This window comes from Sinocyclocheilus rhinocerous, unplaced genomic scaffold, assembly GCF_001515625.1.
Source record: "Sinocyclocheilus rhinocerous isolate Xijiao unplaced genomic scaffold, SAMN03320098_v1.1 scaffold2829, whole genome shotgun sequence".
In the NCBI taxonomy this organism is placed as follows: domain Eukaryota; kingdom Metazoa; phylum Chordata; class Actinopteri; order Cypriniformes; family Cyprinidae; genus Sinocyclocheilus; species Sinocyclocheilus rhinocerous.
Window position 1 is genome coordinate 186,343 of NW_015638929.1, and position 16,085 is coordinate 202,427.

The 16,085-nt window shown below is 36.1% G+C and overlaps 3 protein-coding genes across 3 annotated transcripts in view; all 3 read left to right on the plus strand.

Annotated features, from left to right (window-relative positions):
- LOC107750043 (heparan-alpha-glucosaminide N-acetyltransferase-like) overlaps nucleotides 1-5,956 on the plus strand; it is a 17,004-nt gene extending 11,048 nt beyond the window's left edge. The window contains exons 10-15 of the mRNA XM_016565296.1: nucleotides 1,002-1,128; nucleotides 1,273-1,359; nucleotides 1,474-1,551; nucleotides 2,877-2,947; nucleotides 3,166-3,278; nucleotides 5,007-5,956. Of these exons, the coding sequence (XP_016420782.1) occupies nucleotides 1,002-1,128; nucleotides 1,273-1,359; nucleotides 1,474-1,551; nucleotides 2,877-2,947; nucleotides 3,166-3,278; nucleotides 5,007-5,188 (658 nt within the window). The 3' untranslated portion in view covers nucleotides 5,189-5,956. The remainder of the gene's footprint in view (nucleotides 1-1,001; nucleotides 1,129-1,272; nucleotides 1,360-1,473; nucleotides 1,552-2,876; nucleotides 2,948-3,165; nucleotides 3,279-5,006) is intronic.
- A 1,627-nt stretch (nucleotides 5,957-7,583) lies between these two features.
- Nucleotides 7,584-8,737, plus strand: LOC107750044 (phosphatidylinositol 4-kinase type 2-beta-like). The gene is made up of 2 exons (XM_016565298.1): nucleotides 7,584-8,113; nucleotides 8,389-8,737. Exons 1-2 carry the CDS (start codon nucleotides 7,774-7,776, stop codon nucleotides 8,406-8,408), a joined length of 360 nt encoding a protein of 119 aa, XP_016420784.1. The 5' UTR covers nucleotides 7,584-7,773; the 3' UTR covers nucleotides 8,409-8,737.
- A 4,003-nt stretch (nucleotides 8,738-12,740) lies between these two features.
- Nucleotides 12,741-16,085, plus strand: part of LOC107750041 (phosphatidylinositol 4-kinase type 2-beta-like) — a 20,891-nt gene continuing 17,546 nt past the window's right edge. Inside the window, exon 1 of the mRNA XM_016565293.1 lies at nucleotides 12,741-13,270. Within this exon, the coding sequence (XP_016420779.1) occupies nucleotides 12,931-13,270 (340 nt within the window). The 5' untranslated portion in view covers nucleotides 12,741-12,930. The remainder of the gene's footprint in view (nucleotides 13,271-16,085) is intronic.

Below are 16,085 nucleotides of genomic sequence, written 5' to 3' on the forward strand. Positions count from 1 at the left end.
TCCATGCGTTTTTGTAAGAAAAATATCCATATTTCAAATGTAATAAACACTTTTCTCTCACTTCCGTTATCTTTCATACGCGGAAGGCGTTCCGGCAGAAGGCGTATGACGTATGCGCAGCGCACACGCCTCTGAGATACGCTAGTCTCGCGAGTTTGTTTATAGGAGCAAAGGAAGCAAAGTTTCCTTACTTTAGCAAAGGAAGACCAGTCTCCTTTTGGCTTATATCGAAATCCTCCGACATTTTTCTTTGCACATCTTCTAATTCGTATGTTTTGTTTTGTTGTCTCTCCGCATTCGTCACTAATCACGCAAAGGCCTTTATTCACCCCCCGGAGCCGTGTGAGGCACGTTTTATTATGAATGTGCGCTCTTTATTTGACGACTTGTGGACTGTTCAACTGCAACACCCGCTGACTGCAATGATAGAGCTTGGAATAGCCAGGACAATTTCTAATATAACTCCCGACTGGATTAGTCTGAAAGAATAAAGTCATATACACCTAGGATGCTTCGAGGGTGAGTAAAACAGAAGCCAATTTTCATTTTTGGGTGAACTAACCCTTTAAGAGCTGTCTAAATGTCCGTCCCCATATCCCCTGCCTTATTTGCAATCAAGAAGGGAACCCTCTGCAGAATCTACCCTTTTTCTGCCTTGTTAAAATTACTGGAAATTTGCATAAACATCAGTAAGATACTATAAATATTAGAAGAATAGACATGACTGCTAATTAGAAATGCAAAACAGATGTTAGAATTTTTAAAAAGTTGGTTTTCCTGGTAAATAATAGAGGACAAATGAAATTTCTTTCATACATTCTGGTTTACATTGTTCAACGTAATATTATTAGTTAGTTGTAATTGGTTATACTGGATAGATATGGGTTGTGTAGATTAAAATGAATATGCAAATGAAAATGTTTTGAATCTATTTGCTATTCATGACACGCATTTTGTGTGGAAATTGCTATATTTTTCATCTTGTTGTCTCTCTCCTGCAGTGGTTATTTGGGTCCAGGGGGCATTGGTGACTTTGGCCAGTACCAAAACTGCACCGGTGGAGCTGCAGGTTACATTGATCGTTGGCTGCTGAGAGATAACCATATTTACCAGACGCCTTCATCACGGGTAAACAGAGACCAAAATAATGAGAACTGGTTGTCATTCTGCCAGACTAATGTAGTCACCATTTGTTAGAGCCACAGCTGATTTCTCTCTCTTACTTTAGTACTCACTGGTGCACTCATTGTGTGTTTGTGTGCATAAATCTAGGCTGTATACCAGACTATGATGCCCTTTGACCCTGAGGGTGTTTTGGGAACCATCAACTCCATATTGATGGCATTTTTGGGGCTTCAGGTAAGTTCAGTTTTTTTTTTCTTATTTCTCTCTCTTTACTTTATTCTAATAGCAGCATCAGTGACCCCCGTTGTCGCCCTATTGAATCAGTTTTGTTTGTTTTGTTTGTTTCAGGCAGGGAAAATTCTGCAGCATTACAGAGACCAACACAGGCAAATTATCACACGATTTCTCATTTGGGGATTCATACTCGTATGTTTACTTACCATTTGTTCATTGCTTCTTTTTGCTAACACTTTATATAATAACTTTCATTAACAAATTACAAATATACACTACATAATATAAAAAAAATAATATAAGGTTTGGGGTTAAGATTAAAGTAAGTAAATAAGTAATAAATGCTTTATTCAGCAAAGCATTTATAATATTACACATTTTTTTTTATTTCAAATAAATGCTGTTAATTTGAACTCGGAATCAGTTAATCAAAGAATCCTAAAATTGCATCACGGTTTCCACAAAATATTAAGCAGCACAACTGTTTGATAATAATAAGAATGTTTCTTGAGCACCAAATCAGGATCATGTGACACTGAAAACTGGATTAACGACTGCTGAAAATTCAGTTTTGTCATCATAAAATATATTAAAATGCAAAACGGGTATTTCAAATTGTAATATTTTACAATATTACTGTCTTTACTGTAACATTTGTAATATATGTCTATAATGAAATAAAGGATAATATATTTAGCAAGTCATTAATACAAAAGAGAGCACAACATGGTGATGAGGCCCCCAATGTGAAGAAGTATATATTGCTATAATGAGTTAATTATGCAACTTATTACACGGGTACTCACCAAATACGTTAATAAATCACCATTAAATTCTGATTTGAGTAGAAATCATTTTATTATGTGAAAAGAAAATGTATATGTGTGTGGCTGTACATACACATATGTAGTTGTTTTTTGGTGTTTGGCTTAGTGTTATGTTAGAATCATTATTATACTTTATTTATTTTGTTTTCATTTAAATGTTTAGTTTTGAAATGTTGTATGCATTTGTCATTTTTATTTAATTTATTTTATTTTCTTAAATGTGTGTGTATATATATATAGTATTTATAGAGTTTTAGCTTTTAGTTTTAATTACTTTTTCTTATTTGTAAGTCGCTTTGGATAAAAGCGTCTGCTAAATGACTAAAAGTAAAAGTAAAAGTTAAGAAAAAGACCAGAGAGGGACCTAAAATTGACACAGTACAATTGGCACAACAATCAGTTATACAGTTTAGCAGTTGATATACAAAAATATTTCACCACAGAATGCCACGATTGACCAATATCAATCATGTACTTCAGAGTCGTGTAATAATGTTAGTTAAAGTTATTAGGGATGCATTTGAGTTTTTTTTTTTTTTTTTTAAACAAAAAAATGGCTTTTATTTATTTTAACCCACATCAGAATATTCAAATAGAATTTGAAATTCACATAGTGAATCAATATTTCTGTAAAGTTTTGTTTGAGGTTTAAAATTGTGGAAACCTCATGCTGTCTATCTTTGCATTAAGGGAATCATCTCTGCTGTATTGACCAAGTGCTCCAGAAATGAAGGCTTCATCCCTGTCAACAAAAACTTGTGGTAAACTCTAAAAGTCTCCCTTGCATATTTCTGTAGTTCATTTGAATGGTTTTAAGATATTTGGTATTGTCATCATTTGTGGTCACAAATCTTCAAACATGAAAACATGCACAGCACTTTCAGAATCAGGAAGTATAATAGCAGATTTGCTTACTGATTAGAAGAGGAATGTATTGTATGCTGTATGATTCACGACTTCAGTCTTGTGTGACTTTCAGGTCTTTGTCCTATGTGACGACTCTGAGCTGTTTTGCTTTTGTGTCTCTGGTGTTTTTTTACTACTCGGTGGATGTAAAGAAGTGGTGGTCTGGAGCTCCCTTCTTTTACCCTGGTAAGCACTTTATACCTGGGGCCCGTTCTTCGTACGTCGCTAACTCAGTTAGCTGGATTTGATTGTTGATGATTTGGCATGATCTTGGATTGTTTGGTTTTTCGAAGCTCATCCCGGAGTTGCTGTCATAGCAACAGGTCCGTAAGCTTAAACCTTTATTTCATGTAAACAGGATTAGATTGCATCTTTTTAAGCAGAATTGATACTTAAAATCGGTCCGCTACCACCGCTACTTTACAAGAGTACCCTCCAGGGACAATAATTTAAAATAATTATCATTTAAAAATTAATTTCAAGATAATATAACAATGTTGTGTAGTCTTTAATACTATAGACACAGCCAGTTTTACTCACTGAAAGATTTATTCGTCATAAAATTATTACTTCATAATTGTATTCGAGTCTTACACACATGCTATACAGATAATGTAGAGTCATGCATTAATTTGAGTGGTGACATATATAATGGGAGTGGCTTGATGGCAATAAAATAAAATAAAAACAGTGCACGTTTCATTTATCTATTATAACATTCATGTAGTTTTGTTCGCTTGGCTGTTTCCAAAAATGTCAAGTTTTTCGTCGTGTCTTTTTTAATTATATGATGTCATTACGTTGCTGTCTTGCCGCCAGCCAATCGCTGCATTGCTGATCGTGGTTTCGAGTATCGATACATAGCCCCTTTTAAACCAACCCATGAACGCGCAATTATCTCAGATAACTCAATCCAGCCATACTAATCATCAACAACAGGTGCATACGAAGAACCAAATTAGCCAGATCCTGATAAGCGCGATGATATCATCTTGGATGTGACATTTCATCTCGGATGTAATAAGCGACGTACGAAGAACGGGCCCCTGAGGTCCCACAGCCAGAATCAATGAACCTAAACTCATGAATGCACCCAAAATTAGTTTATCTGGCTCTGGCATTTAAGAGTTGAAACTTACAACTTAGAACTCTATACCCATGTTTGTATTATTGTGGCATAAATGACTTTAAATGACTGTGCCGTTAAACTGAATTGGATGTTATTTAGGTAGCTAGCTATAATCATGTTGACAGTTTAATCAAAGTTTAAAAAAGAAGAAGACAGTGTACGTTAGGGCTGCACGATAAAAATCGTATTATGGTCACGATTTCGGCTTCTCGCGTTTTATTAAGCATAATCATCTGCGATATTTGCCTGCTGGTTATTTATCCTGAAAACATTTCATTTGGCATTTGCGTTATCTTGCATTGGTAACAAGCCTCCACAAGCTTGGTTGCGGTTGCCAGATTTTCTGTCCAAAGGTTTACTCTTCCCAGCCTGGCAACCACTCTCTCTACATTAGGGAAAAAGGGTTGATGATTTGAAAACACCGGTAAGTGTGTAAATTGGAGTTCAGAGATCTCCACTGCAATGTTTTTCTCAAGTGAAAGTGTAATACAGTCAGTCGGTTTTCTTTCATGCATTCGCTTGTGCTAATTACTGCGGCTAAATCTACGAGCAAACCAAGCGAGGTGACGTTCTCTTGATTTGTGCTTATGTGAAAATGCAATCATTATGATGAAACGTTAAAAAAAAACTAAAATGACAATAATTATGATTCTATTTTTTAAGCAAAATAATCATGATTAACAGTTTACTCATTATCGTGCAGCCTTAGTTTATGTTAATTATCGCTATTCTGCATACTTGCATTGTTTTATGAATTGCTTTCAAGTTTACCCTTTATTTGGCAGGTATGAATTCCATTTTGGTGTATGTGGGTCATGAAGTGTTTGAGGAATACTTCCCTTTTCGTTGGAAAATGGCCAATAGCCAATCGCATGCAGAGCACCTGGCACAGAACCTTGTGGCCACCTCCATATGGGTGATCATAGCCTATCTGCTCTACAGGAGGAAGATCTTCTGGAAGATTTGAAGTTGTATCACTGTCCTGCAGATTTAGTAGCTGCTCTTCATTGTGAAAGAGATTATTTGGATATTTTTAGTTGTAGAAAATCAGCAGATCTCTGAACATCTGTGCAGAGATTAAAACTCACACATGATCCAGGAATAGAATTTGGCTATTATTTGAGCAGAGCAGAAGGAAGAAGAGAAAAGAAGAGCATGCGGCGGTGCAAGATACCTCTGTGGACTCAACAAAGCCCCTAGAATGAATGCCAAGATGCCAAGGCCAGATTCTGCTCAATTTTAATTTCAATCAACTGGTTTGGTTTAATGAATTACGTTTTGAAGCATAATGATGAAGTATGATTGATTATAGAATTTCTGAAATTATGATATGGAAGAATTATCGGGACTAATTTACTGTATTTTTAGTTAAGGTTATGATTCATGCAATTATGAAAGTTAAAGCAAATGAGGAAGGGGAGAGAACCCCCAGACTGTCAAAAAAAAGTCTTCCATCAAGGTCAACAAAATGTGCTGAAACATTCGCTCTTAAGGTAAAATACTATTACACAGTTTTATGTTTAGTTTTAATGTCATGAACGCTCTTGTAGTGTTGTTTTACTTTTTTCTTTTATTTTCAGTGGTTTCTCTGTCTTTATCTGTTTTTTTGATAATGTGGTTTTATTCTTTATATCTTAAGATGAAAGTATTACGGTTAAAAGGATGCATGTTTGTGAGAGGAAAAAGAGAATGTGTCCTGCCTTCTAAAAAAAAAAAAAAAAACTCAGGAGATTTGCACAACTTGGAGTGCCAAATGTAATGTACTTTATGGTTTCTCTGATTAAATAGTGTCTTTGTTTATTACAGTTTACCAATAACTTGTTACCTCTACCACATAAATCAAATTAAAAAAAAATAAAAATTCCAAGAGAAGGGAAAATATTGATAATATGTTGCCAAACTGCAAAGTCAATTCCATCTTTGTAACGGTTAATGGATATTTTACACATGTATGAACTACATATCATAATGTATATTTTTGTTTTATACTTGACATGGGATGTGGTAAAAATAAAACTTTTTTTTTACCATTAAATCTCTCGGTTTTTTTTGTGTTTTTTTTATGTGTCCTGCCTTCTAAAAAAAAAAAAAAAACTCAGGAGATTTGCACAACTTGGAGTGCCAAATGTAATGTACTTTATGGTTTCTCTGATTAAATAGTGTCTTTGTTTATTACAGTTTACCAATAACTTGTTACCTCTACCACATAAATCAAATTAAAAAAAAATAAAAATTCCAAGAGAAGGGAAAATATTGATAATATGTTGCCAAACTGCAAAGTCAATTCCATCTTTGTAACGGTTAATGGATATTTTACACATGTATGAACTACATATCATAATGTATATTTTTGTTTTATACTTGACATGGGATGTGGTAAAAATAAAACTTTTTTTTTACCATTAAATCTCTCGTTTTTTTTTGTGTTTTTTTAAATATGTTGATGAGGTGATAATGGGACCAGGAGTCTTGGTATCTTAGTATTGAATGTTTCTAAAATAGTGTCATTAATATGGCACCTCAAATCCACTGGGAACCCATGGCAAACTACAACTAAAAAAATGACTTAATGACTGAAGAGCTCTATTGAATGAACTGTACGTCTATGACCCAGCATCAGTTTCATCGTGAAATTTACTCACCTGCATGTCATTCCAAAACTTTGGACTTTTTTTTTTTTGGGCCATACAAATGGAAGCCAATGGTAACCACAACTGTTTGGTGACCAACACTCTTTAAAAAAAATACCTTCTTTTGTAAGTCACTGTAAGATGGCAATCTTCATTTTTTGGTTAATTAACCCTTTTACTTTGAAAACGGGTTGGAATTATTTGTGACTAATCTTAGAGCACGATAAACCTAGCAACAAAAATGCAGTCACCTTTCACACGCACCATTCTTGACTGAATCAATTAAGCGTTACTGCGCCTTTAAGAAACCTGTTCGACAGTGAGGTAAGCAGTGAATAAGCTAGTCTGCCAACCGCCAATAAACAGTAGAAGAAGAAGAAGAAGAAGAAGAGGTAAGCAGTGCGCATGCTTGACAATAGAGGAAGTCAGTAATGGTTTAGGATGATGTGGACGTGAAACGGCCGAGAGCATCAGCGCGTTTTCAAGAAAGAAAAACAATCTTAAAGACGGACTTACGGATATGAAGCGCGGTTTTTGAGAGGTGTCTGAGTTTCTCTGCACCGAGACAGAACACACCTATTTTACTTTGCTGGTTGGAATTATTTGTGACTAATCTTAGAGCACGATAAACCTAGCAACAAAAATGCAGTCACCTTTCACACGCACCATTCTTGGCTGAATCAATTAAGCGTTACTGCGCCTTTAAGAAACCTGTTCGACAGTGAGGTAAGCAGTGCGCATGCTTGACAATAGAGGAAGTCAGTAATGGTTTAGGATGATGTGGACGTGAAACGGCCGAGAGCATCAGCGCGTTTTCAAGAAAGAAAAACAATCTTAAAGACGGACTTACGGATATGAAGCGCGGTTTTTGAGAGGTGTCTGAGTTTCTCTGCACCGAGACAGAACACACCTACGGTCCGCGATGATGGCAGAATGCGATCCTACCGACGGCGAGCCGGAGAAAGGCGGCGGATATTTCACACCGGAGTCGAACTTTCTCGCGTCGGAGGTGCCCGCGGTGTTATTTGAAAAGACCCGGCCGGCGCCGTCACCTTCACTAGGACTCTCGCTGAACCCCGGGGCAGCGGTCCGGATCTCGAACTCGACGGAAAGCGTGCTGACGGAGCTGGAAGCGGACGGCTCGGGGGAAGAGGCGCTACTGTTACCGGGACCTGCCGTAAATCTCTCACCCCGGGCTGGAAGAGACAAAAGGACGCGGAGGAACAGACACAGCTCATCATCTGATAATCTGGCATCTCCAGGTGAGATAACGTTATATGAGCTGCATATCACAGCTCGTAATCAGATCAACATGTATTCAGATTCATACAAACGGATTCAAGGTAGAGGTGTCACACTTCAACACCTTTTGTTTTGCTTCTCTAATTTTGATGCGTATGTTTCATTATAATATTTCAGGTTTGTAAATAACATTGTTTTTTTTATTACTGCTCTTTAATACAATCAACAGAATTCGCACAGTAGTTATTAATTAAACATAATTTAAACTATTTACCACGCCTTTATTTAAATATAGCCACTCCCCCTCTTAAATGACAGCCACTTTTCGTCATTTTGTTGTATAATCTGAATTCAACCGGGGAAAGTACGCACGAGGGACCCGTCTGCATTAGTTTCCATAGCAACCGCGTGTGGTCTGTTTCTGTTGTGCGCAGTGTTCCAAAAACCAGCGAATGTACCTTTGGGAACTTTGAAAGGAATTACATTAAAAACATTTTTCAGAGAGTGGAGAGTTTTTTTTGCCTTCTATTTTACACACACGGAACAAGTTTTCATGCAAAAGAATATTAAAACTAAATATTCTAAATTTGCTCCCACACACATTCTCTGTTCTCTGTGCTGTCATTCCATCTGTTTTATCTCAGAATATGGTCCGTTACGCAACCATTTCCACAGTTCAGTTTACATGCTCTTTGAACCCCGGGGCACACATGTACAGGTGACACCCTAGCTGCTGCTGCCATATCTACACAACTCGTGATATTCGAGCTTGGCTGTTTCTGTGTGTGCTGCATGTGTTTGTCTTTTCAGGTGCATCTGAACTAACATGATTACTGGAGCAGCTGTGGGGTGTATTGATGCAATAAAGTTTTCTTGCATATTAATAACAGGTTAATTTGAATGCAGACGAGCCAGAGAGCAGAAAGAAACTGGCTTCTGTTTTATCTCTAATATCCACATCTAATCCTTCAGTGAAGGGGGAAAAACTCCCACTAGAGTCTCACAGGAGTTGCATTGCCTAGTTTAAATGAAGATATTAGCGTTGCATCACTGTGATATGCTATGTTTGCTTTGTTTTATCGGCATAATTATCTCCACAAAGCATGCAAATAGTACATATAATTATTAAATATAATTTCAGCCTCCTTGTCTTTCGTTACGCAAGAAAGCAATATGATTGGTAAGATCCCAAAGAAGGTCACATTACACTTTAAAATGCCTGAAAGCGAGATGAAATGGAAGTAGCAAGTGACCGATCTTTTCTTCTGAATTGTGATGTGCATACGAGTGTAAAAAGGAAAAAAATAAATTAAAAAAATGTTTAAACTGACTAAATGGTTGGAGACGTCTTGCACGTGTCACCAGAGAGCCGTTTTCACTGGAAGATCCATTTATGACATTTTAATTAAAAGTTCAGCTTTAAAAAAATGCATGGAGTGATCTATAACATGCATTTAGAAAATACATAGACAAATACATAATGCATAAAATACTACGGATGCACGATATTGGATTTTTGCCGATATCCGATATGCCGATAATTTTCAACTCATTTTGGCCGATAGCCGATGCCGATATATAATTATTTTTCATTTTGGTTAGTTTTTAACAAGAAATTATTTGTTAGAATTAAATAAACAATAATAAAGTTTTTTTTGACAGTACATTGAAGCTTTGAAAATAACTATAAATAAACTATATATTAATCACTGCATTTTTTTTTTCAGAAAGATGCAGTGGTAACCTTAACATTTTATTTTATGATTTAACATTTGTAAATGGTTTAAAGCAAAAGAGTTGTAAAAATTCAGAAAATCTTTTAGAGCTCATTTGTTTAAAAAATATAACATATTACACATTGATGAATAAATCAGTATATATAAAAAGTGTCATGTTTGTGATTTTTTTTGTTCATGTAAGCTAAGCTATAGCTTCTGACCTTTTAAATCAAAATATACTCATGATTTTATGGCATCAATTACATCAATTACTAATCAGAGAAACAGTCTAAATGTTATTTGTGTATTTTGCTTTCATTTTATTAGAAGTTGGAGAAGTTGGCAACTTACAACTTAGAACTCTATACCCATGTTTGTATTATTGTGGCATAAATGACTTTAAATGACTGTGCCGTTAAACTGAATTGGATGTTATTTAGGTAGCTAGCTATAATCATGTTGACAGTTTAATCAAAGTTTAAAAAAGAAGAAGACAGTGTACGTTAGGGCTGCACGATAAAAATCGTATTATGGTCACGATTTCGGCTTCTCGCGTTTTATTAAGCATAATCATCTGCGATATTTGCCTGCTGGTTATTTATCCTGAAAACATTTCATTTGGCATTTGCGTTATCTTGCATTGGTAACAAGCCTCCACAAGCTTGGTTGCGGTTGCCAGATTTTCTGTCCAAAGGTTTACTCTTCCCAGCCTGGCAACCACTCTCTCTACATTAGGGAAAAAGGGTTGATGATTTGAAAACACCGGTAAGTGTGTAAATTGGAGTTCAGAGATCTCCACTGCAATGTTTTTCTCAAGTGAAAGTGTAATACAGTCAGTCGGTTTTCTTTCATGCATTCGCTTGTGCTAATTACTGCGGCTAAATCTACGAGCAAACCAAGCGAGGTGACGTTCTCTTGATTTGTGCTTATGTGAAAATGCAATCATTATGATGAAACGTTAAAAAAAAACTAAAATGACAATAATTATGATTCTATTTTTTAAGCAAAATAATCATGATTAACAGTTTACTCATTATCGTGCAGCCTTAGTTTATGTTAATTATCGCTATTCTGCATACTTGCATTGTTTTATGAATTGCTTTCAAGTTTACCCTTTATTTGGCAGGTATGAATTCCATTTTGGTGTATGTGGGTCATGAAGTGTTTGAGGAATACTTCCCTTTTCGTTGGAAAATGGCCAATAGCCAATCGCATGCAGAGCACCTGGCACAGAACCTTGTGGCCACCTCCATATGGGTGATCATAGCCTATCTGCTCTACAGGAGGAAGATCTTCTGGAAGATTTGAAGTTGTATCACTGTCCTGCAGATTTAGTAGCTGCTCTTCATTGTGAAAGAGATTATTTGGATATTTTTAGTTGTAGAAAATCAGCAGATCTCTGAACATCTGTGCAGAGATTAAAACTCACACATGATCCAGGAATAGAATTTGGCTATTATTTGAGCAGAGCAGAAGGAAGAAGAGAAAAGAAGAGCATGCGGCGGTGCAAGATACCTCTGTGGACTCAACAAAGCCCCTAGAATGAATGCCAAGATGCCAAGGCCAGATTCTGCTCAATTTTAATTTCAATCAACTGGTTTGGTTTAATGAATTACGTTTTGAAGCATAATGATGAAGTATGATTGATTATAGAATTTCTGAAATTATGATATGGAAGAATTATCGGGACTAATTTACTGTATTTTTAGTTAAGGTTATGATTCATGCAATTATGAAAGTTAAAGCAAATGAGGAAGGGGAGAGAACCCCCAGACTGTCAAAAAAAAGTCTTCCATCAAGGTCAACAAAATGTGCTGAAACATTCGCTCTTAAGGTAAAATACTATTACACAGTTTTATGTTTAGTTTTAATGTCATGAATGCTCTTGTAGTGTTGTTTTACTTTTTTCTTTTATTTTCAGTGGTTTCTCTGTCTTTATCTGTTTTTTTGATAATGTGGTTTTATTCTTTATATCTTAAGATGAAAGTATTACGGTTAAAAGGATGCATGTTTGTGAGAGGAAAAAGAGAATGTGTCCTGCCTTCTAAAAAAAAAAAAAAAAACTCAGGAGATTTGCACAACTTGGAGTGCCAAATGTAATGTACTTTATGGTTTCTCTGATTAAATAGTGTCTTTGTTTATTACAGTTTACCAATAACTTGTTACCTCTACCACATAAATCAAATTAAAAAAAAATAAAAATTCCAAGAGAAGGGAAAATATTGATAATATGTTGCCAAACTGCAAAGTCAATTCCATCTTTGTAACGGTTAATGGATATTTTACACATGTATGAACTACATATCATAATGTATATTTTTGTTTTATACTTGACATGGGATGTGGTAAAAATAAAACTTTTTTTTTACCATTAAATCTCTCGTTTTTTTTTGTGTTTTTTTAAATATGTTGATGAGGTGATAATGGGACCAGGAGTCTTGGTATCTTAGTATTGAATGTTTCTAAAATAGTGTCATTAATATGGCACCTCAAATCCACTGGGAACCCATGGCAAACTACAACTAAAAAAATGACTTAATGACTGAAGAGCTCTATTGAATGAACTGTACGTCTATGACCCAGCATCAGTTTCATCGTGAAATTTACTCACCTGCATGTCATTCCAAAACTTTGGACTTTTTTTTTTTTGGGCCATACAAATGGAAGCCAATGGTAACCACAACTGTTTGGTGACCAACACTCTTTAAAAAAAATACCTTCTTTTGTAAGTCACTGTAAGATGGCAATCTTCATTTTTTGGTTAATTAACCCTTTTACTTTGAAAACGGGTTGGAATTATTTGTGACTAATCTTAGAGCACGATAAACCTAGCAACAAAAATGCAGTCACCTTTCACACGCACCATTCTTGGCTGAATCAATTAAGCGTTACTGCGCCTTTAAGAAACCTGTTCGACAGTGAGGTAAGCAGTGCGCATGCTTGACAATAGAGGAAGTCAGTAATGGTTTAGGATGATGTGGACGTGAAACGGCCGAGAGCATCAGCGCGTTTTCAAGAAAGAAAAACAATCTTAAAGACGGACTTACGGATATGAAGCGCGGTTTTTGAGAGGTGTCTGAGTTTCTCTGCACCGAGACAGAACACACCTACGGTCCGCGATGATGGCAGAATGCGATCCTACCGACGGCGAGCCGGAGAAAGGCGGCGGATATTTCACACCGGAGTCGAACTTTCTCGCGTCGGAGGTGCCCGCGGTGTTATTTGAAAAGACCCGGCCGGCGCCGTCACCTTCACTAGGACTCTCGCTGAACCCCGGGGCAGCGGTCCGGATCTCGAACTCGACGGAAAGCGTGCTGACGGAGCTGGAAGCGGACGGCTCGGGGGAAGAGGCGCTACTGTTACCGGGACCTGCCGTAAATCTCTCACCCCGGGCTGGAAGAGACAAAAGGACGCGGAGGAACAGACACAGCTCATCATCTGATAATCTGGCATCTCCAGGTGAGATAACGTTATATGAGCTGCATATCACAGCTCGTAATCAGATCAACATGTATTCAGATTCATACAAACGGATTCAAGGTAGAGGTGTCACACTTCAACACCTTTTGTTTTGCTTCTCTAATTTTGATGCGTATGTTTCATTATAATATTTCAGGTTTGTAAATAACATTGTTTTTTTTATTACTGCTCTTTAATACAATCAACAGAATTCGCACAGTAGTTATTAATTAAACATAATTTAAACTATTTACCACGCCTTTATTTAAATATAGCCACTCCCCCTCTTAAATGACAGCCACTTTTCGTCATTTTGTTGTATAATCTGAATTCAACCGGGGAAAGTACGCACGAGGGACCCGTCTGCATTAGTTTCCATAGCAACCGCGTGTGGTCTGTTTCTGTTGTGCGCAGTGTTCCAAAAACCAGCGAATGTACCTTTGGGAACTTTGAAAGGAATTACATTAAAAACATTTTTCAGAGAGTGGAGAGTTTTTTTTGCCTTCTATTTTACACACACGGAACAAGTTTTCATGCAAAAGAATATTAAAACTAAATATTCTAAATTTGCTCCCACACACATTCTCTGTTCTCTGTGCTGTCATTCCATCTGTTTTATCTCAGAATATGGTCCGTTACGCAACCATTTCCACAGTTCAGTTTACATGCTCTTTGAACCCCGGGGCACACATGTACAGGTGACACCCTAGCTGCTGCTGCCATATCTACACAACTCGTGATATTCGAGCTTGGCTGTTTCTGTGTGTGCTGCATGTGTTTGTCTTTTCAGGTGCATCTGAACTAACATGATTACTGGAGCAGCTGTGGGGTGTATTGATGCAATAAAGTTTTCTTGCATATTAATAACAGGTTAATTTGAATGCAGACGAGCCAGAGAGCAGAAAGAAACTGGCTTCTGTTTTATCTCTAATATCCACATCTAATCCTTCAGTGAAGGGGGAAAAACTCCCACTAGAGTCTCACAGGAGTTGCATTGCCTAGTTTAAATGAAGATATTAGCGTTGCATCACTGTGATATGCTATGTTTGCTTTGTTTTATCGGCATAATTATCTCCACAAAGCATGCAAATAGTACATATAATTATTAAATATAATTTCAGCCTCCTTGTCTTTCGTTACGCAAGAAAGCAATATGATTGGTAAGATCCCAAAGAAGGTCACATTACACTTTAAAATGCCTGAAAGCGAGATGAAATGGAAGTAGCAAGTGACCGATCTTTTCTTCTGAATTGTGATGTGCATACGAGTGTAAAAAGGAAAAAAATAAATTAAAAAAATGTTTAAACTGACTAAATGGTTGGAGACGTCTTGCACGTGTCACCAGAGAGCCGTTTTCACTGGAAGATCCATTTATGACATTTTAATTAAAAGTTCAGCTTTAAAAAAATGCATGGAGTGATCTATAACATGCATTTAGAAAATACATAGACAAATACATAATGCATAAAATACTACGGATGCACGATATTGGATTTTTGCCGATATCCGATATGCCGATAATTTTCAACTCATTTTGGCCGATAGCCGATGCCGATATATAATTATTTTTCATTTTGGTTAGTTTTTAACAAGAACTTATTTGTTAGAATTAAATAAACAATAATAAAGTTCTTTTATAATTACAGTACATTGAATATATGAAAATAACTATAAATAAACTATATATTAATCACTGCATTTTTTTTTTCAGAAAGATGCAATGGTAACCTTAACATTTTATTTTATGATTTAACATTTGTAAATGGTTTAAAGCAAAAGAGTTGTAAAAATTCAGAAAATCTTTTAGAGCTCATTTGTTTAAAAAATATAACATATTACACATTGATGAATAAATCAGTATATATAAAAAGTGTCATGTTTGTGATTTTTTTTGTTCATGTAAGCTAAGCTATAGCTTCTGACCTTTTAAATCAAAATATACTCATGATTTTATGGCATCAATTACTGCTTTATTTAATCAGAGAAACAGTCTAAATGTTATTTGTGTATTTTGCTTTCATTTTATTAGAAGTTGGCCAACAGTGCCCCCCTACGGAATTAAAACTCCTTACCAAACGGGCATTAGGACCCGGGGGAGCTGCCACTGCAGGTGCTATTACTGTTTACTCTATCATACACCGAACGCGTCATTCTGTACATGCCTTCTCAGTTTAAATGCAGCATCAAAACAGTGTATCTAATCATTATTCAGGCAAAACTTTGCTTCACGTCAGCATTGTGGCTCATTCTTGATCTAATCGCTAGCACACCTGAGCACATGTGAGTTAATGTATTCCTCTTATCGGCAAGACATATCGGCATGATTTTTCATATCGGGTGATGCCGATATTTACATTTAAAGCCATTATCGGCCGATTCCGTGCTTCCCTATAAAATACATAAAAGGCAAATACATAAACATAAACATAGACAAAATACAAATACATAATACATGGTTTAAATTTTACTTTAAATTTGTTCAAATTAGATTTAAAATCCAACTTATCATCTTTTTCTTCTTCTATATTTTTTATTTATAATTTTAGTTTATTTAAAGATTTATTAAATTTAAAGGCTATTGTGCACAGTTGTTCATTGTCACAAAATTAACTCGACAGGGTTAGAAATTTGTCAGGTGTTGTATCACCGTGAAGGTGTTTATTTTGCGCAAACTCTACTGTAATGTACAAGTTAGGGATGCGCCGATCCGATATTCATATCGGGTATCGGCTCCGATAGTGCCATTTTTCTCGGATCTGGTATCGGTCAGAGAGGGCCGATCCAAATCCGAGATTTTTTTATTTTTTTTTTCCCC

Bases quoted from the DNA above. Each gene is read 5' to 3' on its own strand.
- LOC107750044 (XM_016565298.1), top strand. From the start codon at position 7,774: ATGATGGCAGAATGCGATCCTACCGACGGCGAGCCGGAGAAAGGCGGC. The intron at 8,114-8,388 runs GTGAGATAACGT...ATTTAAATATAG, and splicing joins TGATAATCTGGCATCTCCAG to CCACTCCCCCTCTTAAATGA.